This window comes from Dermochelys coriacea, chromosome 6, assembly GCF_009764565.3.
Source record: "Dermochelys coriacea isolate rDerCor1 chromosome 6, rDerCor1.pri.v4, whole genome shotgun sequence".
In the NCBI taxonomy this organism is placed as follows: Eukaryota; Metazoa; Chordata; order Testudines; family Dermochelyidae; genus Dermochelys; species Dermochelys coriacea.
The window spans coordinates 98,540,159-98,567,606 of NC_050073.1; the positions used below are offsets into that span (position 1 = coordinate 98,540,159).

The 27,448-nt window shown below is 42.7% G+C and overlaps 1 protein-coding gene across 1 annotated transcript in view; it reads right to left on the reverse strand.

Annotated features, from left to right (window-relative positions):
* Window positions 1–9,076: 9,076 nt before the first annotated feature.
* Window positions 9,077–27,448, reverse strand: part of FBLN5 (fibulin 5) — a 73,948-nt gene continuing 55,576 nt past the window's right edge. Inside the window, 6 exon segments of the mRNA XM_038405652.2 lie at window positions 9,077–9,932; window positions 17,261–17,362; window positions 17,364–17,416; window positions 17,419–17,456; window positions 19,510–19,636; window positions 26,044–26,166. Of these exon segments, the coding sequence (XP_038261580.1) occupies window positions 9,771–9,932; window positions 17,261–17,362; window positions 17,364–17,416; window positions 17,419–17,456; window positions 19,510–19,636; window positions 26,044–26,166 (605 nt within the window). The 3' untranslated portion in view covers window positions 9,077–9,770.

A 27,448-nucleotide genomic window follows, 5' to 3' on the forward strand; every position in this document is an offset into this window, starting at 1 on the left:
ACCAAATTAGAGTGGTAAAGATTGATACCCATTGTGTGCCAGAGTAACTGATTGCACAAGGTGCAGGGCAATGGAGAATCAGGCCTGATCAGTCCTTCTGACAATGACAAAGGGGGAGATTTTTGGAAAATGCGCAACCTTCTCTTTGATGTTGCCAATCTCACCCCCACCCCTTCAAGGTTGGAATAATACCAGATTGTCAGGTCTAAGGAGGTGGTTTTAGAAGATCAGTTACAGCAGGGTGAAAACCCTGAATCCCCTTTTCTGGCAATATTTATCCTGTCACCATATTGGTCATTTTGGCTGCATTCATGCCCATTTTGTGTTCAGTTCCCATAAACATTCTATCAAATGAGCTTTCTGGCTGGAATGCTTCTATAAACCAGCCAATTTGAAGTGAACATTAGAGAATCTGAACTTATTGGAGCTAGAAACTTGAATCACATTTAGCCAATCAGGGAACACAAACAATCCTAGATGAGCTGTGTGTCCAATTAAAACTAACTGATGCAACTATAATTGCACACTTTGAATACTGAATGCTCACAATGGGTGCTCATGAACAATCTCTAGACAAAGGCTCCAATCTTGCAAAGACTTATGCACAATGCTAGACTTTACACACTGAGCAGTCCCATTGAATTCACTGAGACTACTTATAGGGTGGAAAGATAATTCAATGAATGATTTCTCTGAATGATTCTTGGGCCTGCAAAGATATGCACGTGTCCTTCACTTTATGCACTGTGAATAGTCGCACTGAGGTCTCTTCCAACCCTAATCTTCTATGATTGAGGTGAAAGAGACTTTTCCCAATGTGTCACGTTAAGCATGTGCTTGAGACCTTGCAGAACTGGCACCCATTCATAGCAATATTTCAGTGAATAATCTGAAATATGAGAAAATCTCAGAATGCCTGAGGACATTTCCCAAACAGAAAGAGAAGCTGCAACTATACAGCTGTTTATATTATTTACTAGAAATGAATCATTCAGCCCTAGTGTGAAAATCCTATATATCTGGATACATTTATAACTGACATTGGGACTCAAACCTTAAACTAAAACGGAGCAAAATCCAGGCCTGATGTAAGTCAGTGGCAACTCCACTGACTTCAACGCAGTTGTGCTCACATTGAACAATGTATGAATTGGTCTAGTTGTTGTTTTCACAAACTGGGAGAACATCCAAAATGTGAAGTATCCAAATATGTATGACATGACAGTCATGTTCATGCTTTTTTAGGAAGCACTGAGACTCCCAAACCATCATGAGACAGTGAACATTTCAGGAGAGAAGCAACTTGCTAGAACCACAAAGTGTTACCTTGGAAGCCAATTCTCTTTATCCTCTTCATAAAATTACATTCTGTAACCATGTTGCTGATTGGGTAATCAATTCAAAGCTAACACTTTCCCCATGAGAGACAGGATCTGCAGCTTTACATCACAGTAACTGCGGGAGGACAAAACAGCTGGCAGGACAGTGTCATGCCTGTGTTTCCAGAGGAAACATAAGAAAGAATGTTGAGAGCTTGCTGTGCAAACAGTGGGTTGGGCAGCAGTGGTGGGTTTAGCATGGGCTTTGCTGCACTCATAGAAATCATGAAACCAAGGGTGGGAGACAGGTAAAAACACATATCTCCTACTTCAGTAGGGCGGGGCAGCAGTGCATGGGTAATGGAGCGAGTCTGCCCCGTGCTCACCCTGCAGCAGCAGCTCCTGTCCCACAGGTCTGGGCCTGCCTCCCCACTCCAGCCATTGTGACCGGGCACATGGGTTGCAGAGGGAGAGAGTGTGAGGTAACTTACAGTTAGGGACACATCAAAGCGTGGAAAGAAATGAAAGCCTCCCAAAGGAGACTATTTAATGTCATCAGGAAATATAGTTGCTAGGGGTGTCTTATGAGATGGAGCATTTTCTAGAGATCCCATTTTTACCCAGCCTGACTCTAATAATTATTTTTATGCATTCATATTGACTTGTTTGCATCAAGGTGGATCTAAATTGGGCCAAATCCATCCCTGATGTGACTCCTGTGATATCAATGGAGTTCACACTAGGGATTAAGTTGGCCCATGGATATCCATGATACAAATACACATCAAAATTCTAACTGGTACATCCTAGGAATAGGTATAACTTCCCCTCTCCCCCCCCCCAGTAATATTACTAGATGGAAATATAAAATTATCAATAATAATGCAAAAAGGCAGAAGTGTTCAATAAATATTTCTGTTCTGTATTTGTGGGAAAACTCATATCATATGATAACACACTTTCCATTCCACCAGTATCTCAGGAGGATGTAAAACAGCAGTTAGACATTTTAAAATCAGCAGGTCCAGATAACTTGCACTCAAGAGTTTTTAAGAAGAGCTGTCTGAGGAGCTCGCTGGACCATTAATGTTGATTTTCAATAAATTTTCTGGAACTTCCATGGTGTTCCAAGACTGGAAGAAAGCTGATGTGCCAATATTTAAAAAAGGTAAGCAGGATGACCCAGTAATTATAAGACTGACAGTATGTCATTCATCCCAGGCAAGATAATGGAGCAGCTGATACAGGACTCTATTAATAAGGATTTAAAGGAGGGTAATATAAGTAATGCCAATCAACACGGGTTTATGAAAAATAGATCCTAATCAAACTAACTTAATCTTTTTGTGATGAGATTACAAGTTCGGTTGAAGAAAGTAAGTGTTTATGTAATTTGACTCAGTACCTCATGATATTTTGATTAAAAAACTAGATGGATATAAAATTAACATGGCATGCATTAAATGGCTTAAAAACTGGCTAACTGAAAGCTCTCAAAATGTAATTGTATACGAGGAATCATCATCAAACAGGGTTTCTGGGGCGATTCTTGAACCTACCCTGGTTAACATTTTTACCAATGACCTGGAAGAAATCATCATATCATCACTGACCAAATTTGCATATAACACAAACATTGGGGGTGGTAAATAAGAAAGAGGACAGATCTCTGATATAGAGCATCCTGGATTGCTTGGTAAATTGGGCTCAAGCAAACAATGTATTTTAATATGGCTAAATATAAATGTGTACAAAGAATGTAGGCCACTTATAGGATGGGGGATTCTCTCCTAGTAAGCAGTGACTCTGAAGGAGATTTGGGGCTCATGGCGGACAGTCAGCGGAACATGAGCTCCCAGTGAAATGCTGTAGCCAAAAGTATTAATGATCCTGGAATGCATAAACAGGGGAAATCTTGAGTAAGAAGAGAGTTTACTTTACCTCTGCAGTTGGCACTGGGGTGACTGCTTCTGGAATACTGTCTCCAGTTCTGGTGTCCACAAATCAGGAAGGATGTTGATAAATTGGAGAGGGTTCAGAGAAGAACCATAAGAATGATTAAGGGATTAGAGAACATATCTTAAAGTGATTGAACAATTTGAATCTATCTCTTTAGTTTAACAAAGAGAAGATAAAGACTGATCAAATCAAAGTACCTACATGGGAAACAAATATTTGATAGGTGGGATCTTCAATCTAGCAGAGAAAGGTATAACACATTCCGATGCTGGAACCTGAAGCTATACAAATTCAGAAGGAAATAAGGCATACATTTTTAACAGTGAAGGCAATTATCCACTGGAACAATTTACCATGGATTATGATGGATTCTCCATCATTGGCAATTTTAAAATCTAGATTGGATGTTTTCTAAAAGATCTGCAGTAGGAATTATTTTGGAGGAGTTTTCTGGCCTTTGTTATACAAGAGATCAGACTAGATGATGTCAATGGCCACTTCTGGTCTTTGGGTCTATGAGTATTCTGGTCAAGACCCATAGTGCAGCCTATTAAAAAAAAAAGTAGGGATGAGGTGAGAAGAGAAGCCATTGCTGGATTAGGGGTATCCACTTATAAACACTGGGGCAGGGGTGCCTACGGTGGGCTGTGGCTGGGGGTAGGTCACTCAGGCTGCAGAGCAAACTCCCTACGGAGAGGGTGAGATGGCCAAGCCCCTACCTCCACCCTGCTACCCCACTCAACCCCAGCAGGAGGGCAGAGTATCCAAGCATAATCTCTCCAGGACCCCTGTGTACCACATGTCATAATGACCTGTAATATGGGAGAGGGGCCCAAGTTAGGGCGGGCCGAAGCTCCTACAGCTGGCCATAGGTTTGATGGCACATGGTTCTATGCAGAGCAAGCCACAATTTGACTCACAATATACAGCAGCAACATGTGGAGTAATCAAGCTATTTATGTGTACTCATTTGGGATGATCGAACACTGCTCAGTCATCTCTCTTCACCTTGCACTCTTTTGTTAAGGCTATTTCCAAATGTATATATACATACCATATCATATCCAATTTTAGCCATTGTAAATTCTCCCTCAATTCATGCAGAAATGTGTAGAGAGAGAAAGAGAGAGAGACACACACACAAATTACAGGAAGATCCTCTGTTGGTGTAATTTGTCATAGCTCTATTGAAGTCAATGGAACTATGCCAATTTATACTAGCTGAGGATCTGACCATGCAGTAGACAGACTTATTTGCCTTTGTACAACATTCCGCACTTAACTGTAGCAAGAATGAGTCATGAGGCAGAATTAAACAACATACAAGCAAGATTCATTTCTTGTCCATGTTGCTGAGCTGTGAATTTCTTTTAGCAGGTTTTTAACACAGATAGATACTACAGAGACAAGTGCAACAGGAAATCCTAGAGACAGACTAGATTTGGGAACCATTGAACAATGATACTGTTCCATCTATTTTTAGCTAGAGAAGACTGGATTTATTAATTGCGCTGATGCTAATGATGCGCCTAAGATATAATGAAAGATAAAGTGAAACCCAAGCTAGGCTTGGGAGCAGGACCCGGGACTACATCTGAACAGAGGGACAAATCTTTCAAGAGAGGGCCAGAGAAGGCTAAAGTGGAATGTAGACTCCCATGTTGAGAATTAACAATCCTGACTTATGCATGAGCTAAGTCCTGAGAGATGCTGAAATCTCAACTCTTCTCAACCTTGTGTGTTCAGACCCTCTAGGGGCAAGTTACTGTGTGACAAACCAGGGTGTGAATCTACAGCCCACCAGCTTACACAGTAACATCCTGCATGGACATTGCTACAGCACACTTGAAAGTCCTGGAGTATGGCTTGGCTGACTATATTTTGAAGTAGTAGCACATCAAACCACACTCCAGGAATTTCAGAGCATCGTCCACACAGGATGTTACTGTGCAGCAAGCTGTTTTACTATAGAATCACACTCTGGCTTACTGTGCAGTAACTTGCTGTGTAGACAAACCCTGAGAATTTGGTTTAATCTAAGTTAGAGGAGTGATAAGTAGGTCAGTGTCAATTTTATTTAGTTAAAAATCCATGAATGGAAGCCTGGCCTGTGATTGTGTATTCATCCCCTTGTAGGGGGATGGTCTAGAAATACTTAGTCCTGCCATGAGTTCAGGGGACTGGACTTCATGACCTCTCAAGGTCTCTTCCAATCCTATGATTCTACAACAGGAAGCAGAATAGGAACTATGCCCAAACAAACCCTCATTTAAAAAAATAAAAAGGTTCAGGTTGAAAGTATGTTTCAGTGGAGGACAGTTAATAGAAAATAACATCCCATTTGCTGCATAAAAAGTATACCCCTAAGAAGATCCCCAAGTTGAACAGTCTGGAAATAAACAATTAGAGGATCCAATCAATTCCCCACTACCATATCATCCTTCACCACTCATTTTCATTTGTCATCCTACCTTGTTCGCATCCCCCCCGTACCCATTTGTGGGACTAGATTCCCTGCTTGGTTTATTCTGTAGTGAAGATTACTATTATTTATTTGTATTACAGTATTTTCAGAGTATGTCTACACTCCAATTAGATACCTGTGGCTGGCTCATTCCAGCTGACTCAGGCTCATGGGGCTCAGGCTATTTAATTGCAGTGCAGACGTTCTGGCTCAGGTTGCAGCCCAAACTCTGGGATCCTCCCACCCCGCAGGGTCCTAGAGCCTGAATATCTACATCACAGTTGAACAGCCCCTTAGCCCAAGCCAGCTGCATGGGTCACCCATGGATCTTTAATTGCAATGTAGCCATACCCCTAGAGGCCCCTACAGAGATTATGTTAGATACTACAAACACATAGCAAGAGAGACTTCCTGCCCCAAAGAATTTACAGTCTAGAGAGACAAGGCAGTCACAGGGTGGAAGGGGAAGGAGATGCAAAATGTCTTTCCCAAGGTCACACAGCAGGTGAGCGGCAGAGCCAGAAACAGACCACGGGTCTCCTGACTTTCAGTCTAGTGCCATATTCACTAGACCATGTGTGCTGCCAGCTCTATACTGTTGATTAGATCTATTGTTTATTAAATGCGCAGCAAATAGAGACATGTCAGAGTTCTATATACTTCCCTCCAGCATGACGCAGTGGGGGACTAGGAGACTAATTATACGACTAAGACTAGAATTATGGCTCTGGCTGGTGTTATAGAAAGTTTGGAACTGGAGGGGGTGGCAGAGCAGGGCTTCTCCCCAGTGTAACAAGCACTCATAGCAACACCCGCACTCGCTTTAGGCCCAGTTTACTGTTCAAACTGTAGCAAACAAGAAGGTCCTCCCACTGCCCTATGGTTTCACAGCCTCCCATCCCAGGTGTCTTTAGTAATACTGCTTCCTACTACACCATCCAGCTCCCTGCTCCACCAGTCCTCATTTGGCCAGCTCTGGTGCTCTTCTGGAAAAGCAACTCCAGGATAACCTTCCTGAGTACCTGGCCCCTTGCTCTAAAAGTCTACCAGAGACATTAGCACCGCTCCTCTACAGTTCCTCATTCCAGGCATAGCCTGTTATGCCTCCTCTCCCTGCCCTCTGACAGTCTTTTATAGCCACAGGTGTAGCTCTATCCCATTTAATTATCTCAACTGGACACACCTGCTCTGCTGACAGGTCCTCGTTACCTTGCAACACAGGGTTATGTAAAGGTTTGCAGAGCTTGAAAGTTTGCATTTTTAACTATCTGAATCTATATTATGTGAAAACTAACATGTATAGTCCTTATTTGTGAGAACTGCTATAACCTGTGCTTGTGTATTAGTATATTGGAAATTGATCCTTTGAATAGAAAATGTGGGGGCATTAGATGTTGTAATCATTAGTAATTTGTTATTTTGAAGTTGGTATATAGTTTGGCAAGGTTCAGGTTGGCCAGGGTGATAGCAAGTGATAGAAGACTTTACGGCAGAGGGGAAGTGGCTGATTTTCAAGGCTTCCAGACATTTTCAGGTTTTTTTAGGCACAAAGTGTTTGTGTTGAAAGTGTGATATTGTTTTATGGGCATTCCTGGGCTCTGCTGAATCACGCTTTCAACCTTACGTCTTGTTCAACAAATATTTTGTTATGGAATTCCTCTGTTGTTTTCATGTGCTTTAATGAATGCCAAAGGCTAGATTAAGTTTGTACAGGGTGGCCCAGAAGAAGAGACCTGCTCCCAGAGATTATGTAAGGATCAACAAAGTGGGGTTTCTCTCCAGTGGGTGATATTGGGGGTGGACAGAGCAGGATTCCTTTGTGGGCTAAGGGATTAGTGGAGGGAGAAGGAGAGGAGAGAGGTTTTGCTACATAGAAGACTATAAGCATTAAGAGTTTAACATCTTTAATGCAAGACTTTGCCTTTCCCTGTCCTGCTCCCAGATCCCTTATTTCTCACTTTTTACTTTCCCCTGTCACCTGTCAGTGCTACTCTATCCTGCCCTCCCAACCATATGCCTCCCATCACCTGCCCTCCCCTTTCTTCCAAGACTGAAGAATATGACGTTTGGACCCCTTTTGAGCCTCAGTCCCTGTTGATACTTCTCTCTATACTCCTTCCCTAGCTCCTCCAGGATGGCTGCCTGACCACGTGTCTCTCTGACCTCCCATCTTTTATTTCTGGCTCAGCACAGCCTGGCAGAAATCAGCAGGGTTGTTATATAAACATATAAAGGATTGTATATGATGGTCTGTAGACACATGAAAACAGTTCTGTCCCAGCGTGTCCCACACTGCAGCTGAGGTAACAGGAAAAGATAAAATAATAAAGAAACAAAATACAGTGTCCTGCTATTTTAAGGCACACTCCGCTCTGTGCAAAGCATTTCTCTGCTCTGGTCCAATGTACCGGGGCTTTCTTCAGGCTGATTAAAAATAAAGAGCAACCTGGTAAAAAAAAAGGGTACTTCTGCTGGGGGAAATAAAAACCAGTCCTGAATTTGCAAAACCTATTATAAGCAAGATAGTCAGTTTCTCCATTCCTTCATGCAATCCGTGCCTGAGAGCTTCCTGAGCTGCAGTCCTTCTCTTTACATCACTACACTAATGAAGCTCTAGTATATTGCTTCGCAATCTACCATAACATGGGAGTACAAACACCTCATTCCGAGCTCTTTCACATTATATATCTTTGTATACCCCCTATTAGCCCTCTGAGAAACACTGGGCCATTTGTCCTCAGACAGGCCTGCACAATTTAGCCTTTGTGGGCCAAGCCATTTGGGAGGTAAGATTAGCCAATGGAGAGGAAAAAACCTGGAAACACTGCAAATAGTCAACAAGAGATAAACTTACAAAAATCACATCAGGGTGAAATCCTGACCCATTCAAGTCAATGGCAAAACTCCCCTTGATTTCAACTGGGCCACACAACTTTAAAAATTCATTTTCTATTTTTTTCCCCAAAACTTTTCAGAAAAATTCTATTCTGGGAAAAGTTTTGGCATATGTAATTTCAGGGGGATTATTTTCTTTTGGAGGAAATTGGGTTTGGCAAAATTGAATATTGGGGTTACAATGGGAAATTAGCTCTGGCCATAACCACAGAACTAGCACAAACACTTCAAATCTTCACTAATTATGCACAATCATTAAAATATGCAAAGTAGTTGAACACTCTGGACCTGATTCTCAGTTATGCTAAGGCCCCTTTATACTGTTCTGGCAGCATAAACTTATGCTCATGCTGCCTTGGTGGTATAAAGGATAGGGCCTTGGTGAAAATAAGGATCAGGCCCTAATTATTTTAAAATACACAATCCAGTGATAGATCTCTTTGAACTCAATTATGTAGAAATATTTAATACAGTGAGGAACCCACGCAGGTGACACTTTGTTAAAAAGGAGGGCTTATAGATCCAGCAAGCATAGTATAACATGTATTTTTGAAAGAACTTACAATGACTCAACTAAAAAATGTGATCAAAAAGGACAGATCGAACTAAGACAAATGTAGGGACAACTGAGACAGACAATTTCAGAAACAACTGGCAATGGTTGTTAGCACTTCTCAGATTCCACTTTTGGACAGGTGAATTTTTTGTTTGTTTGCCTTCCTTTTAAAATGAAAAAAGCAAAATAGCAAAAGCCAGCTTTTTCCTCAGTTTGTTTGGTGCCTTTGCTAAGCAGTATTGCAGTTACAGAGGTGGGGAGGTTCACAGTTTTTGGAGCATGAAATCACACCCGAGAAAAGTTTTTAAAATCAACAACAACAAAAAATGGTTCTTAAAACATATAATCACATATAAAATCATACGGGATCTGATGACAATACATGTTCAGATGTCTGCATCCTGGAAAGGACTGTATATGAAGAGGCTTCTCTCATCAGATGGCATAGGCCGTTGGGTCTGTGGTAACACTGGTTAGGTTTTGAGCTGCTATATTTTTCTGAGGAAAAAGATCTGCAGAAAGGGGCTAATGTCTTTTTGTTGTTGCTTTTAATGTTTAAAGGGAATGCACTGAAGGTTTAGAACGGGTACTGTGATACGTATATCCTCAGCCGGATGACAGAGCTCCCTCTGAAGTTGATGACAGTGTTGACTGTGATCATTTCCAAGTCCAACTGAATGGTACGTGGCCCTTTCACAGGACGGGTCATCACTAGAGTAGCACTGATAGGTCCCGTTTGCTGTGTGCAAAACAGAGAGAGAAGCAGGTGAGATTTCCAAGGGTGAGACATGAAGTTTATAATCTTAGAGTATATCACTTAATGTTTGAGTGTCTAACATCTCAAAACGATGCTTCCTTAGCCCTTCCATCCATTTTGCTGAGATGGGCAAATTACATTATTCCTCTTTGATAGATGAAAAGATTTGGGTACAGAGTAGTTAAGTGAAAGGTCAGGCAGCAAGTCAATGGTACAGCTGGGAATTAAAGCCAGGGTTCCTGACCCCTAGTTTAGTGTCCTATACATTGTACCTCATTGACTTGCTGAGTACATGGGTGGGACATCTCCAGAGGAACCCAGGTACTGGTGATTCAATAGGTCTCACTATTTTCTCTAAAGGTATGTACACAGAAATGGAGGTGTGATCATAGTGCTGTGCTAACTTTAATTTAGCTTATATGGGTAACAATAGTAGTAAAGATGTGGCAGCCTGGGCTTCAGTGGGGCTAGTGCAAGCCCATGTACAAGCCCACTGGGGACTGTGGGTACATATTTGGGTTGCTAACCTGTGATGAAGCTTGGGTTGCCTTGTCTCTTCTCTCATAGTTACAAGTTAGCTAGATTTACACTAGCTTTAAACACCCTTCATTTGCTGTGTAGACATACCCTGTCGTTACTGAAGCAATGCTCTAGCATAGTGGTAGAGGACACTGCTGCTGTGGTTGCTGTATTTTGACTGATGTATAAAACAGAGGTAATTAAAGACCCATGTCACTCATTGTAAATTCTTAAGCAGACAATTACATTCTGCCTGCCTAAATATCTCCTACAGTCCACTTTCAATTAGAAAAGGCGCTTTGCAGTTCCTGTTCTGAACTGTTGTGTATTTACATACATTGTTGAGAGCTACTGCACTTCACCCCAGAGGTGGCTGCATTTCAATGGTATAGGAAGTGTCACTTTGTACAATTTTATCAGTTTGTAAAGCATGTGAGGATCCTTGCAGATGAAAGTAATTGGGGAATTTTGAGGGGAGACTGGGTGAGGAAAGTGGTCAGTGGAAGCATGTAACTAAAAGAACCAGGCAGAGGAAAAGACGGGCTAGTGAAGGAGAAATAGAGCTTAGGAACAGGTTTGCAGAGTTGGAAAATGAAGAAGGGGCTCAGCAGGTACTTGTTGAAGGTGGAAGGGTAAGGAAGAAGAGAAGAGTCCTATAGGAAAAGCGGAAGAGTCAAGGGAGACTACACCAAATATGAGCCCCAGGAGGATACAGTATGGGTTGAAGAAGATTATAAGGGAAAATAGGAATGGAAAGAACTTGCAGCCAGAGGGAACAGGGGAGAGACTGGAGAATAGCACCGTCACCAGGAAAAGGCAGGTCTATGTGATCGGGGACTCTGTATTGAGAAGAATAGACAGGCCTGTAACTAGAGCTGATCCAGAGAATAGAAAGGTGTGCTGTCTTCCGGGTGCTAAGATACGGGATATAGACCTGAGGTTGAAAAGGATCCTAAAGGGAGCGGGAAAGAATCCTCTAATTATCCTTCATGTGGGAACAAATGATATGGCTAGATTCTTGCTGGAAAGTATAAAGGGAGACTATGCTAGGCTGGGGAAGACGCTTAAGGAAATTGAGGCTCAGGTGATCTTTAGTGGGATCCTTCCTGTTCCTAGAGAAGGGCAACAAAGGTGTGACAAGATTATGACTGTCAACAGATGGCTTAGGCAGTGGTGCTATAAGGAGGGCTTTGGGATGTATGGCCACTGGGAGGCATTCACGGACAGAGGACAGTTCTCTCGGGATGGACTTCATCTGAGTAGGGAAGGAAATAGACTTCTAGGATCAAGACTGGCACAACTGATAAAGAGAGCTTTAAACTAGGAATTAGGGGGAGATGGTTGGGAGATGTCCAGGAAATCTCCACGCCAGATTTTAGCATTGAGAGGGAAGAAGACGAAGTAAGAAAGGATAAAGCCGTCGGTAGGAGAATGTATATAAGGAGCGAGGGCGGTGTGGATACTAGTCTAATAGGTTATACTGGCTGTAGAATGACTGTGCCTAATAGGGTACAAAATGTGAGCGAGGCCAAACAGCAAAAATTAAGATGTTTATACACCAATGCGAGGAGCCTAGGTAATAAAATGGAGGAACTAGAGCTATTGGTGCAGGAAGTGAAACCAGATATTATAGGGATAACAGAAACATGGTGGAATAGTAGTCATGACTGGACTACAGGTATTAAAGGGTATGTGCTGTTTAGGAAAGACAGAAACAAAGGTAAAGGTGGTGGAGTAGCATTGTATATCAATGATGAGGTAGAATGTAAAGAAATATGAAGCGATGCAATGGATAAGACAGAGTCCGTCTGGGCAAAAATTACATTGGGGAAGAAAACTAGTAAAACCTCTCCTACGATAGTGCTTGGGGTGTGCTATAGACCTCCGGGATCTAATTTGGATATGGATAGAGCTCTTTTTAATGTCTTTAATAAAGTAAATACTAATGGAAACTGCGTGATCATGGGAGACTTCTACTTCCCAGATATAGACTGGAGGACCAGTGCTAGTAATAATAATAGGGCTCAGATTTTCCTAGATGCGATAGCTGATGGATTCCTTCATCAAGTAGTTGCTGAACCAACTAGAGGGGATGCCATTTTATATTTAATTTGTGAGTAGCGAGGACCTCATAGAAGAAATGGTTGTAGGGGACAATCTTGGCTCAAGTGATCATGAGCTAATTCAGTTCAAACTAAATGGAAGGATTAACAAAAATAAATCTGCAACTAGGGTTTTTGATTTCAAAAGGGCTGACTTTCAAAAATTAAGGAAATTAGGGAAGTTGATTGGACTGAAGAACTTATGGATCTAAAGGTAGAGGAGGCCTGGGATTACTTTAAATCAAAGCTGCAGAAGCTATCGGAAGCCTGTATCCCAAGGAAGGGGAAAAAAATTCATAGGAAGGAGTTGTAGACCAAGCTGGATGAGCAAGCATCTTAGAGAGGTGATTAAGAAGAAGCAGAAAGCATACAGGGAGTGGAAGATGGGAGGGATCAGCAAGGAAAGCTACCTAATTGAGGTCAGAACATGTAGGAATAAAGTGAGACAGGCTAAAAATCGAGTAGAGTTGGACCTTGCAAAGGGAATTAAAACCAATAGTAAATGGTTCTATATCCATATAAATAAGAAGAAAACTAAGAAAGAAGAAGTGGGGCCGCTAAACACTGAGGATGGAGTGGAGGTTAAAGATAATCTAGGCATGGCCCAATATCTAAACAAATACTTTGCCTCAGTCTTTAATAAGGCTAAAGAGGATCTTAGGGATAATGGTAGCATGACAAATGGGAATGAGGATATGGAGGTAGATATTACCATATCTGAGGTAGAAGTGAAACTGAAACAGCTTAATGGGACTAAATCGGGGGGCCCAGATAATCTTCATCCAAGAATATTAAAGGAATTGGCACCTGAAATTGCAAGCCATTAGCAAGAATTTTAATGAATCTGTAAACTCAGGAGTAGTACCGAATGATTGGAGAATTGCTAATATAGTTCCTATTTTTAAGAAAGGAAAAAAAAGTGATCCGGGTAACTACAGGCCAGTTAGTTTGACATCTGTAGTATGCAAGGTCCTGGAAAAAATTTTGAAGGAGAAATTAGTTAAGGACATTGAAATCAATGGTAAATGGGACAAAATACAAGATGGTTTTACAAAAGGTAGATCGTGCCAAACCAACCTAATCTTTTTTGAAAAGTAACAGATTTTTTAGATAAAGGAAATGCAGTGGATCTAATTTACCTAGATTTCAGTAAGGCATTTGATACCGTGCCACATGGGGAATTATTAGTTAAATTGGAGAAGATGGTGATCAATATGAACATCAAGAGGTGGATAAGGAATTGGTTAAAGGGGAGACTTCAACGGGTCCTACTGAAAGGCGAACTGTCAGGTTGGAGGGAGGTTACCATGGAGTTCCTCAGGGATCGGTTTTGGGACCAATCTTATTTAATCTTTTTATTACTGACCTTGGCACAAAAAGTGGGAGTGTGCTAATAAAGTTTGCAGATGATACAAAGCTGGGAGGTATTGCAATTCAGAGAAGGATCGAATATTATACAGGAGGAGCTGGATGACCTTGTAAACTGGAGTAATAATAATAGGATGAAATTTAATAGTGAGAAGTGTAAGGTTATGCATTTAGGATTAATAACAAGAATTTTAGTTATAAGTTGGGGACGCATCAATTAGAAGTAACAGAAGAGGAGAAGGACCTTGGAGTATTGGTTGATCATAGGATGACTATGAGCTGCCAATTGATATGGCTGTGAAAAAAGCTAATGCGGTTTTGGGATGCATCAGGAGAGGTATTTCCAGTAGGGATAAGGAGCTTTTAGTACCATTATACAAGGCACTGGTGAGACCTAACCTAGAATACTGTGTGCAGTTCTGATCTCCCATGTTTAAAAAGGATGAATTCAAACTGGAGCAGGTACAGAGAAGGGCTACTAGGATGATCCGAGGAATGGAAAAACTTGCTTATGAAAGGAGACTTAAGGAGCTTGGCTTGTTTAGCCTAACTAAAGAAGGTTGAGGGGAGATATGATTGCTCTCTATAATATATCAGAGGATAAATACGGAGAGGGAGAGGAATTATTTAAGCTCAGCACCAATGTGGACACAAGAACAAATGGGTATAAACTGGCCACCAGGAAGTTTAGACTTGAAATCAGACGAAGGTTTTTAACCATCAGAGGAGTGAAGTTCTGGAATAGCCTTCCAAGGGAAGCAGTGGAGGCAAAAGATCTATCTGGTTTTAAGATTCTACTTGATAAGGTTATGGAGGAGATGGTATGATGGGATAATGGGATTTTGGTAAGTAATTGATCTTTAAATATTCAGGGTAAATAGGACTAATCCCCTGAATGGGATATTAGATGGATGGGATCTGAGTTACCCAGGAAAGAATTTTCTGTAGTATCTGGCTGGTGAATCTTGCCCATATGCTCAGGGTTTAGCTGATTGCCATATTTGGGGTCGGGAAGAATTTTCCTCCAGGGCAGATTGGAGAGGCCCTGGAGGTTTTTCGCCTTCCTCTGTAGCATGGGGCATGGTTGACTTGAGGGAGGCTTCTCTGCTCCTTGAAGTCTTTAAACCATGATTTAAGGACTTCAATAGCTCAGACATAGGTGAGGTTTTTCATAGGAGTGGGTGGGTGAGATTCTGTGGCCTGCGCTGTGCAGGAGGTCGGACTAGATGATCAGAATGGTCCCTTCTGACCTTAGTATCTATGAATCTATGAATCTATGAAAGTTGTTATTGTACATATAAATCTATCATTATTATCTGGAGGAAAAAGCAAGAACATGGATTCAAGAGGGGCTGACATGCTGGCTCAGGTATTCTTTTCCTGTTTCCGTTAATTCTTAAGCTTCATGAAATTCATTTTGGTTTGATGCAGAGAAAATGTATCCATTTAAAGAGACACTGTGGAGTGGTTTTAAGTACCAATATTTAGACTTTATTTTAAAAGAATATATTACAAAACCTTCATCTTTCTAGAAAACTGTTCATGAATATTTTTCCGGTTCGAAGGAAACAGGATTGGTTTTTCATTTGCATAAGTATGTGTTGCAAAATTGGACCCTTCTGAGAGACTCCTTTAAATGTATTATACACAAAGGTGAAAGCAATGCTAGGATTGTGGGTCAGATTTTCAGATGTGCTCAGCACTCACAATAAACTCATCCCTCAAGCACTTCTTAAAATCTGACTCTCATTTAGGTACCTAAATGGGGGCTGAATGCTTGATAATCTAGCCAGAATGGTTGGTTCTCAGCATTTGAAAATCTGGTCCTGTGTTGCTAAACTGAGCAGCAAATCACCATTCAGCAGAATATCGCACGCACAGCCTGGGACCTGTTTTACTGAGAGACATAATGCTAGCCAGAGTGCTTGGGTTAGCTCCTGCTAAGCTACTTTTGAAAAGTACCACAAAAATTTGAGCTGACAGTGGGATAGCTCACCAGAGATAGGCAGCATGGTCTTAAGTTAACAACCCCACCTGACTGATGGCACCTTTAACCATACAGCAGTATCTGCCTGCCCCACCTGCATCCCCCACGTCTGCAACCTCTCATTTTTATTTCATTTTTTTCAAAACAAAGGAACAGGCACCACCTGCTGATTATAACCTAGACTCTCTGGGAATATTCTGTTACCAGTTAAAGGAAAAGTGCTACATGTCCAATAAAAGAAAGGCCTTGGGTACTTTCTGGGATAAATGAAAGACAGGAATCAGATATGAACAATGGGATTTGTCTGTGAACCCCAGACAACTGACTGATCAACCCAGATAGGTGAAAAAATCTGGAACAATACAACTTTGTAACAGCAAAATGCTGCTAACGGATGGAAATGATTATCTCTGGACCTTAAGACAAAGCTGATGGCCATTTTTAAAGTTCGGAAGCCTTCATGGCTACCAGAAGAATGTGAATTGGAAAATGCCAGAATCTGTTCTAATATTATTTCCTATGATGTGCTGAAGTGTCATTACATGTATTCCAATGAATGGCACTTGGTTGAATATCAGGGAGAGATTCTGCTTGTGGTTACTACCCAAGCTTCTGAATCCCACCAAGCACGACGCTCCTTGTTCTAAGAATGTCAGCTGTCCAATACTATCCAATGGAAAGGAGGGGGTGGGGGAGAAAGAGAGAGGTCAGCTGCAAATTTTGTGGGAAATGTGGACTTTTTATGAAAATCCAAAACCCTGCAAACTGACTTTTTTCAGTTTTTAGCCAAAACGTTTGTGTTTTGACCTGAACATTTTGGATTTTGGATTTTCAGTTTTCGGATGAAAAAATCCAGAAGTCTTGACGGAAAACAGACACTCTCTGCAAAACTTCTTTAATAGAAAACTCAGTTTTTCAGTTAAAAAAAAAGAAACTGACAACATTTTAAACCAGTCTCCCTCCTCCGCTATTTCAAGACGTGGAGGTCACAGATCTCTCTGAGCCCTATTGCCATGTAGGAATAGCACAGTGGGGCATGCTGGGCCAGTCTGGTGAATTTCTACACTGCCATTATCGGTATCTTTCCCTAGGATACATCACCTTTCTGCAGAACCAGCATCCACAGCCTTTCTGGGTTTGAGCAGCCCGCTGTGATTATGGACCAGTACATTACACTGCATGGCTATGGATGTAGTATGACCAGACAAACATCTGCCCCTATGAGAGATCTTGCGCTGAAATTTTAAATAGTATACATAAAAACATCGTACAGCTGTCAGAGAAGGATGTGGCAAACTATAAGATACTGGTAGGACTCTATACAGTTTACTCACCCGCATGTAGAATTCTCTGCCCTCGTTCCCTGATTTGATTTGGAAGATGTAATAGGCACCAGGGTAGCCGAGTGTTGCTTGCATTTGGAAGATGTCAGAAGGGCACGGACCGTCCTGACACCACATCCATGTCTCTGTATAGGATGGTGAATGGTGATCTCTGCAACCCGGGTTTTCAGCTGGACACATGCAGCGACTAAGGTGGATAGAATTATCATCAGCATTGAGCAAATTCTGCAACACCTAATTCACTACATGTTGCTATGAAAGCAAAAAATAATGGAGTACAAAACTTAACTGGCTTAAAGAACCAATGCAACTTTCATTTCTTTTGCTTGCATTCAGAGCTCCACCCCCATACTGCCTATATCTCTGCCTTCATCTTCCTCCTGCTCTCTGGGCTCTGCAAAACTGCTCTTCATACTGCAACTTTTGTCTCCTTTGATCGCTCCAAGAATTTGGACTTTCTTTTCTGGCAGCTCTGCAGCTATGGCCTCCCATTGCACGATTGTCCTGGTAGGAATTTAGCCTATAAACTCTTCAGGGTAGGGACCTGTTAATTATTGGCCCAGCTCATGGTGCAGAACCATGAACATCAGTGGTGCTATATAAATAATTACATTACTTTTTTTTGACAGGCTGTGTGCCTAACAACCTTTTGAGTACGGGCCATAGATTAAATACAGTCAAAGAATAAATCTAAAGACTGGCCAGAGCCACAAAGCCCAATTCTTCCAAAGCCTGAGTCTGGAGTTTTGGTTCAGGCACAGCTCTAATTAATCAGACAGTCCACAATGATATCTAAATAGCCTCCTCTCTTTACTAGACACACCAATCATAATCCATGAACATCCCAAGGACAGTCCAACTTGAGCAAACTCTTGCACTGATGGCCAATAAAGGTAAATTTTGTTATCAGTGTTATGTTCTAATGGTCCCTGCTGGCCTTAAACTCTGTAAATATTAAAAGACCCAGCAACTTGCTTTCCTTTGATCACACTTAATCCCATTATTCAGGCTGATGACATTACCCTAACTGCTTCCTAGAATCTCTCATCTTCCCTCTATTGAAGTAATACTAATTTCCTTGACAGTACTTCTAAAGTAAAATCAGAGTCTGAATATAGATTTTAGAGCACTTTACAATATGGGTCTTAAAACCAGAATTTTGATCTTGGGGCAAAACTTCCAAAAGCAGCCCCTGCAGAATGCAGGCAGAGAACAAGAAACTTGCACAGCCACAATTTGCTGAAAGTGCTCAGATTCTCAGTGCATCAGTGTTGCTCAGGTTGTGACCAGAGTATCTCACCTTGAGCCACCCAGTTACTATAACTGGTGATAATAGATTGGCTGGAAACCCTTTGGATGTTAACAGAGCCCTAATCTTGTTGCACATCTTTTGTTCTGTTTGGCTTCAGCTACTGACATACCATCTGGAGATTTAAGCTTAATATTGAGTAACTTCCCAAGGGGGCAGCAGGTGCCATATGCCTATTGAAATAAAATCCCAAGTGACCGAGATAAAACTGGGAAGAATTTCAGCCATAATTTGACTCCCAAGTGTGTGCAAAAAAAAGTTAGAAGAACTATGTGATTTTGTAAGATGCTGGGGTTTTTAGCAGGGGAATTGTATCTTGGGAACACCAGACTCAAAGGACCCCACATGTGGACCACTAACAGTACCTAGGACCCCCAGGAGGCAAAGCAAATTTCAAGACAATGTCAGTCAGCAGGTGGATTTTACAACTCTTAGATGAGTCATCTTTTAAACAGTAAGTGACTCAGCCTTAACTCTAGCAGAGCTGCCACTCCTCTCTAGTTCAGTGTGTTATGCTTTCAAAGCACTGTACAAACATTAACTAGTTAATCCTCACAACCCCCTGGATTAGGTAGGTAAGGAAGTACTATTATTAACAAATAGATTAGGTTTGATCAAGTATGATTAAAGGCAGGTGGCAATGGAGTAACTAACTTTCTTTTGTTGCATTACAACCATTATGGTCTTCTCTGCTGCACTCATTTTGGTGAGGGCTTTTCCATCTTAACTTTCCACAAAACTGAATCTCCTGCCACCTGATGACTTGGCAAGTAATTGCAATTTATCAATTTTGTCAAGCTTGCTAATAATAAATGCAACAATAGTGTCTGTATAGCACTTTAGATGTACTTTGCTATCATGTTGCAGAAGTGCAATTTATTTGCCTCAAGCAGATTTACTGCCTTTCCACTTCTATGGGTTTGTTACTCACTTGTCATTGATTTGGATATAAGGATCCTCACACTTTACTGGGTCTAGACATTTGTATCCTCCTTGGATATTGAAACAGGTTTGCTGCGTAGTACAAGTGAAGTTTCTAGTCTCACATTCATTGATATCTGAAACACAAAAATGAGAGGAAGGATAATACAAGGAAAACTCTACAAGATGCCACCCTTGTAAAGTGTGGCCTAGTGGTTGGAGCACTGAACTGGGACTCAGGAGACCTGGCTTTGCCACTGACTTCCTGGACCTTGGGCAAGTCACGTCCCCCCTTTGTGCCTCAATTTCCCCCATCTGTAAAATGCGGGCTATGACACTGACCTCCTTTATAAAGTACTTCGAGATCTATGGATGAAACCAGCTATATAATAGCTAGATTTCATTTATTATTTGTATTTTATTATAATAAAGCAACCTCCCCTATTAAGAGATTGCACCAAAGTATCACCAAACAAAGTACAACTTTGCTCCATCTGTATTAGAAGGCTACCTCTGATAAGTAAGGATGGGTTACTAACCTTGCAGTAACTTGAGCTCTTGTGATGTGTTGTCCCTATGAGCAGTGCTATTTAGATTGTGCATAGGTACAATTTCATTATTTTTCACTAGCAGAGTCTGGGCCATGTGTGCATCCTTGTGTGCAGCATAAGGGGCGCTGCCAGATCACGGCCATCTTAGTTCCCTCTCCACCATCAGTGCCAGGTAGGGGGAGATCACGCAGTGGAGAAGGAGTGTTGGCAGTGCACTGCACAGCTCAAAGCACTCAAGTTACTGCAAGATAAGTAATCCATCCTTCTTCTTCAAGTGTCTGTCCCTCTGTGTAATGCACTTCAGATGATTTACAAACAGTGTCCGTTTCAAAGAGGTGTCTGCTTGGAGCCCTATGACACAGCAGATTGCAGAGCTGTCCTGCCAGAAGAGGCAGTAGAAGCAGCTGCTTGCATCAGTGCATATTGTCTAGCAAAGGTGTGAACGGCACTCCAAGTTTCTACTCTGCACATGTCAGCAATAGGAATGTCTCTAAAGAAAGCTACTGATGCTACCTGAGCTCCAGTTGAGTGAGTTCATATGATGTCCTCAAGGGACATATTGTTCAACTTCCCAGAGTAGGTGCTGGGGGAGAAGCAGGGGAGGGGTGGAAGAGGGGAGACGGGTGGCGGCCCATGGCCCAGCGCCCCCACTAGTGCTGGGATTACGTGGCCTGGGACCCCTGCTGGTGCTGGGAGGGGGGAGGATGGGTGGTGGCGTGTGGCCCAGGATCCCTGCTGGTCCTGGAGGGGGAGGATTGGCAGGGCTGGCAGGTTCGCTACCTGGCTCCAACCGGCATGTCCCTGCAGCTTCTAGGGGAAAGGGCGCCCAGAGGGGCTCCACATGCTGTTTCTGCCACAAGTGCCAGCTCCACAGCTCCCATTGCCCGGAAACCACAGCCAATGGGAGCTGCGTGGACAGCACATGGAGCCCCCCCTGGACTCTCCGACTAGGAGCTGCAGGAACATCCTGGTGGGAGCCAGGGAGCCTCCTCCCAGGTAAGCACCGCCGCCATGCACCCCAACTCCCTGCCCCAGCCCCGAGCCCCCTCCCACACATCCAAACTGCTACTGCAGCCTGAGCCAGCATCAGCTGCTGCATAAGTCACAGAAAATCATGGAATCCGTCACTTCTGTGACCTCTGAGACCAACACACAGCCTTACACATAAGTACTTGTGGCCATATGACCCAACATGATGAGCAGGATTTTTCTGGATGTTCTGGGGCTCAGACAGATCTGCTGTATGAGCCTGGTGATGGAGAGGAAATAGTCATCTGGTAAGTATGGTTGTAACAGCATCCAGCCTGAGCCTGTTAAACTCTGTCAACTGTGAGGGTTCCAGGATAAATTTCTCCAGGTTCACTCTGAGGTCCAGCCTCTCAAACAGATGTAGAAGCATGGCAGTTGCTTCTCGTGTTTCCCTGTAAGATCATCCCTTCAGGAGCCAGTCATCTAAGTAAGGGTAAACTGTCATTCCTTGCAGATGAAAATGAGCTTCTACCAGTGAAGCTACCTTCGTGAAAACTCTAGGTTCTATTAAGATCCCAAAGAGGAGATCCCTGGTTGTGGTGTTGACTGGCCACAAATCTCAGGAATCTCCGTTGTGCTGGATGAATATCTGTATGAATGCAGGCATCTTTGAAACCAAGGGCCTGAGAACCAATTGTCTGGATCTAGCACCAGGAAAGGGGATGATAGGATCACCATTCTGAACTTTGGGTGGTGGATGAACTTGTTTGTTCCCTGAGGTCCAGAGTGGATCTCTATCCCCCAGTCTTCTTGGGAATGTGGAAATACCTTGAGTAGACAATCCCTTTCTCCTTGCTGTTGGAGATATTAGTTCTATTGCCTCCAGTTCAAGGTGCGACTCTACCTCCTGCAGAAGAATGTGCTTGTGCTTTATGAAAAGGAGGACTTGTGGCACCTTAGAGACTAAGAAATTTATTTGAGCATAAGCTTTCATGAGCTACAGCTCACTTCATTGGATAACACATCCATGTGCTTGTGAGAATGTGCTTAAAAGAGGACAGGGAGGGCCGGCGGGGAGGAAAGAAAACTGAATAGTGTATCCCAAGGAGACAACCTCTAGGACCCACCTGTCCATTGTGATTTCTGTCCAGGCAGATAGTGGGAAAGTCAACCTCCAAAGGGAGGGAAAGATCTGAGAGTTTGTGCAGATCTGGAGGGACAGTTAGTGTCTGGTTTTTGCAGGTTCTGTCAAAATACCAGTCTAGATGGTGGAAAATAGTTGACTTTGGGCACCCTTTCTATGTGTCCCCTACTGCTTGCGTGGTAGTTCATACTCCCACTAGTGATAAAAGGCAGGTGGGGTTGGTCATCTGCACTGTGGCTCACTGGGCTTCTTCTTCACTGCACATGTGTAAATACCCGCCAACCAAAGTGTGGCTCTTGGGTCTTTCAACAAACTGAGAGATTCATCTGTCTTAGCACTGAATAGAGTGTCACACTCAAATGGAAGGTGCTTCAGCATTGTTTGAAGTTCCTTTGGGATTCCAGAGGAGGGCATGACGGATGTCTCATCATGGCAGAAGTGGCCATGAATCTCTCCACCATGTCCGCTGCAACTAAGGTATCTGGAGTGCCAATCTTGTTACCCCTCCTCTCATCAAGTAGAGTCTGGAAGTGGTCTCTAATATCCTGAAGAACCAAAAGCTGGTCAGCTTGTCATAAATAGTAAAATCATATTTGACCATCAGAGCTTGGCAGTTTGAGACTTGGAATTGCAGAGAGGCCAAGGAATGAGTCTTTCTGCCAAAGAGGTCAAGCCTCTTTGCTTCTTTTTCATGCAGCATTGACTAAGCCTGTCTCTGATGACTATGCTCAGTGGCTGTTGAAACTACCAACAATTTGGGAGGCCAGTGAGAAAATAACTACTGTGACCCTTTTGCAGGTACTAAATACCTCTCCTCAGCCTGCTTGGACACTGGTGGGATTGTGGTGGTTGTCTGCCAGAGAGTTCTGGGGGGTTCAAGGATTGCCTCATTAATAGGGAGCACCACTGCTCTGGTCCAATCTATGCAAAATGTCTAGCAGTTTGTGTGGTGCTTCCTGGACCTCTTCCAGGGGGATGTGAAGTGACAGCCACTCTCTTGAGTAAGTCTTGGAAGACATTTGTATAATTGGGGTGCATAGGGGAATCTGTAATCACAGCATCATCTGGGGAAGAGGAGGACAAGGTCACAGGCACAAAATCCTCCTTATGATGCTCTTCCTCCATCCTGGGATCCCTTATCCTTAGTCCTTCCTTTGTGTCTTAAGGTGGGTATATTGGATGGTGGTCCCTGAAAAGTCTTGAGACTTAATACCATCACTGCGCAACACTGTAGCCCCTCAGGAATGGACGCTGGGGTGCTGGGTACCAGTGAGTATATGGGGGAGAGGGTATCCTCTAGTACAAGAGTAGTGAGATACTGTGGAGACTCTCAATAATTTAACAGGGCTCAATCCTCTGCAGGAGTCCTTAGGGACATTGTCTGGGACAGGTGCCTGCTGTAGTCCTCTTCTGACTTTGAGGATTTTGACCTCAGATCCAGAAAGGGAGGCTCTTCATATTGCAGGAGGTGGTAGTGATCTGCCTTTACTCACTGATGGTATTGGAGACAGTCTGCCTCATCGCCAACTTGTTGGTGGGGATTGGAAAGTGGTACCACAGAGATAGTGGCATCAGTTAAAGTCTTGGTGCCAGGTGCTGAGATCTGGAAAGAAGAAGTGACTCCGGTTCTAGGAATAGCAGAAGATTTTCTGGAATCAGAAAGCCAGACAGAGTTGATGGGGATGTCTCCACAGCTCAGGCCACTGAATAAGAGGTCACTAAATCCGATGGTACCAATGAGGGTTTGGTGCTGAAGAAGCAGTCCCCAGTATTGGAAGGTATGCAGTTTTGTCCTTTGAAGAAGTCCCAGTCTGTTCCTTCTCAGTACTGTATGGTCCTGCTCTGAAGTACAAATCTCCCAGTGACTTGGAATGGGTCTTTAAGAACGCACTTGCATCTCCCTTCCCTTCCCTGCTCTCCTGAGTCTCTCTGAGCTGGTGAGGGGTGGAGGTCTGGAACTGCCCAGGGACCGAAGAAGAGGGGCCAATCCTACTTTCTTCAGGTTGATGTACAGGGGCATACCTTTCATTTTCATGTACTCCTCAAAGAGGAACTTTTGGAGCTGAAACTCCCTGGACTGCTTTTTCCTACTCAGAAATGACCTGCAGAATACTGGAAGGGACATTGGCTTCCCCCAGGAAGTACAGAGAGATAACACAATAGTCGGTGACCAGGAAGGGTTTGGGGCATGTATTGCAATTTTTGAAACCAGAGATTCTTGCATACTCCCCACAACCATTGGGTGGGCGGGTGTGTGTATACAGCAATGACTTCCCACCATTGGAAAGGGTTTCCAAAAATAGGGAACCAGACCCCTAAATCTATTGCTTAACTATACTATAAAACTATCCAACTATGAAAATTCTCACAACTTTGAAAACTATTTACAGAGAGAATCTGAAGAAGTCAGCACGAACACGGATGCTCCCTCCTAGCCCACGTGCAGTAAAAAGGAACTAAAAAGGTAACAAACTAAGAGATAAGAGGGTGGCTGTCTAGCAGCCCCTCTCATCTCTTTGGGATGGCACACAAGGAGAGTGGGGATGCATACATAGACCACACAGCCAAAGCTAAAGACAGTTCCCCAGTCATGGGTACAAAGAATGTATGCCCAACCCGAAGTGCACTACACAGAGGGACAATCACTCTAAGGAGAACCATTTTTTCATCCATCCCTCTTTTAAGCAAGGTTTCATTATATTATTAATAGTTTATTTCTCAGCTTCTGGCAGAGCCCACACAATGATAGGCACTGCACAAATATAAAAGGAGTCATGGCCCCTGCCCCAAAGAGCTTGCAATCTAAAAAGTTAAACAGACAAAGGGGAGGGAAGGGGAGTATAACATGCCCATATACCGATAATGCAAAGTTTTCTGAAAGAATTGTTGGACATACAATGTCCCCATTTGCCCCTCAACCTTGCTCTTCTTAGCCAGCAAATAAATGAAACATTCAGAATACAGGGCCGTTCAGTATGGGGTGAGGTACACTCTGCTATTGGAAGTGCCATTTGGGGGGAACGAGGGGTTTGGGCATTAAAAATTTCAAACCACACCTTACTTCATGAATGCTGCTACTGAGATGATTAAAAAAAAATCTCTGTATTGATCAACCCCGCATAACATCTCAACCCTGCAGGATTTATTTTTCAGTTAATGTACAGAGGGTGCACATTAAAGAAAGAGCAGACTGCTCCTATGCTCACAGCCAGCTTAAAACTGGTCGAGAAGCCACAGTCAGAAAGCTGTATTGAAAGGAAGAAGCGAGTCCAGCAGCTATGGTACAACCACTGCTACAGCTTAATGCAGGACATACAGAACAATAAGTGGAGATACAATAAAAAAGAAAATGCCCCAGGCACATAGTCATGGCAGTCAGTTGATCACTTTTTGATCCTATAGTGCAGGACACACCTATAGATGCAGGGACCAGTGCTCTAGGTTTGAAATTAGCTCTACTCAGTAATGTACTTTAATGAGTTAACAGCATTTCAAAAGCTCCAGAGTAAAGTAGGGGCTGTCCGTGGACCCAATCCTCATTTCCCCTATTGGAGTCAGTAGGTGTTTTGCCACTGTCTTCAATGGGAGCAAAACTGGTCCATTAGGTACCTTTCTGTGCAACCCTTACTCACAATAGTGAGCATGCAAATAACTCATGCAAATAACCCCATTGATCTTAATGGGATCACTCATGGGAGTAAGCACTCACCAGCATAGTTGCACAATACACCCCCTAAGAATATTTCCTACCTTTTGAAATGCCAAAATCAGGCAAACATCTCAAGTCTTGATTCTCAGTGAATCAGCTTAATTTTCCCTCCAAAACTATGAACTATTTACTGTTTGGTTGGGTTTTAGTTCACGGTTGGAATGTTCTTACCTTGGCAGCTTCTGTTATCATCAAGCAGAACATAGCCAGGGGGGCAGGAGCAGTAGTAAGAACCGGGATCATTCACACATTGGTGCTGGCAAAGGAACTCTGAGAAGCTGCACTCATCCATGTCTGCAGTGGTAGAATGAAGTGTAGAATGCTTTGTGTTAAAGGAAAAAGGACTTTCTCCTGAACAGAAGTCCGTCCTAACTACAATGCCTATCACAATGAAAGTTCATAGAGCTATAAGATCATGGTGTTTGCTATTAAGCTCAGTTTAATAAACCAGATTCAACTTTGATGTAAATTCACTGTCTTTACTGAAGTTATACCAGGATGAATATGGTTCATGGTAGCTAGGAATGAATGTAAATTATTACTTTACTTTACTTGAAAAAGGAAAATGATCCAATTTACTATTGTTTACTAAGCCTCACCCATGTCAAGCCAGGCCTACAACTATTAATAAATGATAATGAAACTCACTCTCAGGAGATATACCTGCTCAGTGTGTGTAATCAGTCAGGGTGGCTTACTTGACTGATTGAAATAACCTTCTAGTGTTTCTTACTTTTGTTAGAAAAGTACTCTGTAGAGCCAACACAGCTAAGAGAGAGTGAACTGGATTTTATTCCTTTTTATGCATCATCAAGAGAATTGTTTAAGTTCCAGTCAGTTATTTGTCACGCAGGGTATAGTTTGGCCTGCAGAAGCTTTATTACTGGTGATGATGGAAGGAACTTGACTCTCAGGTCCCCAGATAAAAATATTTTAAAATGGTTTTACTTTTAAACTGACATCTGTGATCTGGGTCATGATAGACATGAAACTCCAGGGGGCCATTTTTAAATAGCTACTTTTTAGAATAAAGTACCAGGGAAGACCATTCAGCCCCAAGTAGCCCCAAGGCTACTAAGCCATTTTAATTCAGGATCATCTCTACTATGCAACTGAATGGTTTGTTAATTCTTCTGGAAGACTATGGCAAAACTGGCATTGCCTTCAGGAGTGCAGTTGGACTTCATTGGTGCAATTTTTTAAAGCTCTTTGCTATGTGTAATCAATTCTGCCATGTCACCAGATTATTTACGCTCCTTAGGGCCCACTCCTGCATGCCTAGTACATTCAAAGGCTCCTGTTGACTTCAGGGAAGGTTTTTGGTGGGCGAGAAACACAGTGTCAGGCCCATAATGACTTGCTGACAGTTCTCTGTGCAGATATATAGGGGACCTAGCTCTCCTCCTGTAAGGAGCTGAGTGCCTCACTTCTCATTGATTCAGCACCTTTTCAGCTCTAGCACTCAGTAGCAGAAGTACACCTTCTGCTAACCTGCATGTACAAGGGGAAGATTTGGGTGTAGAGCAGAGGCTTTGCAAATAACGGAGTCCATGTATGTCATCTATTCTGTTTGATA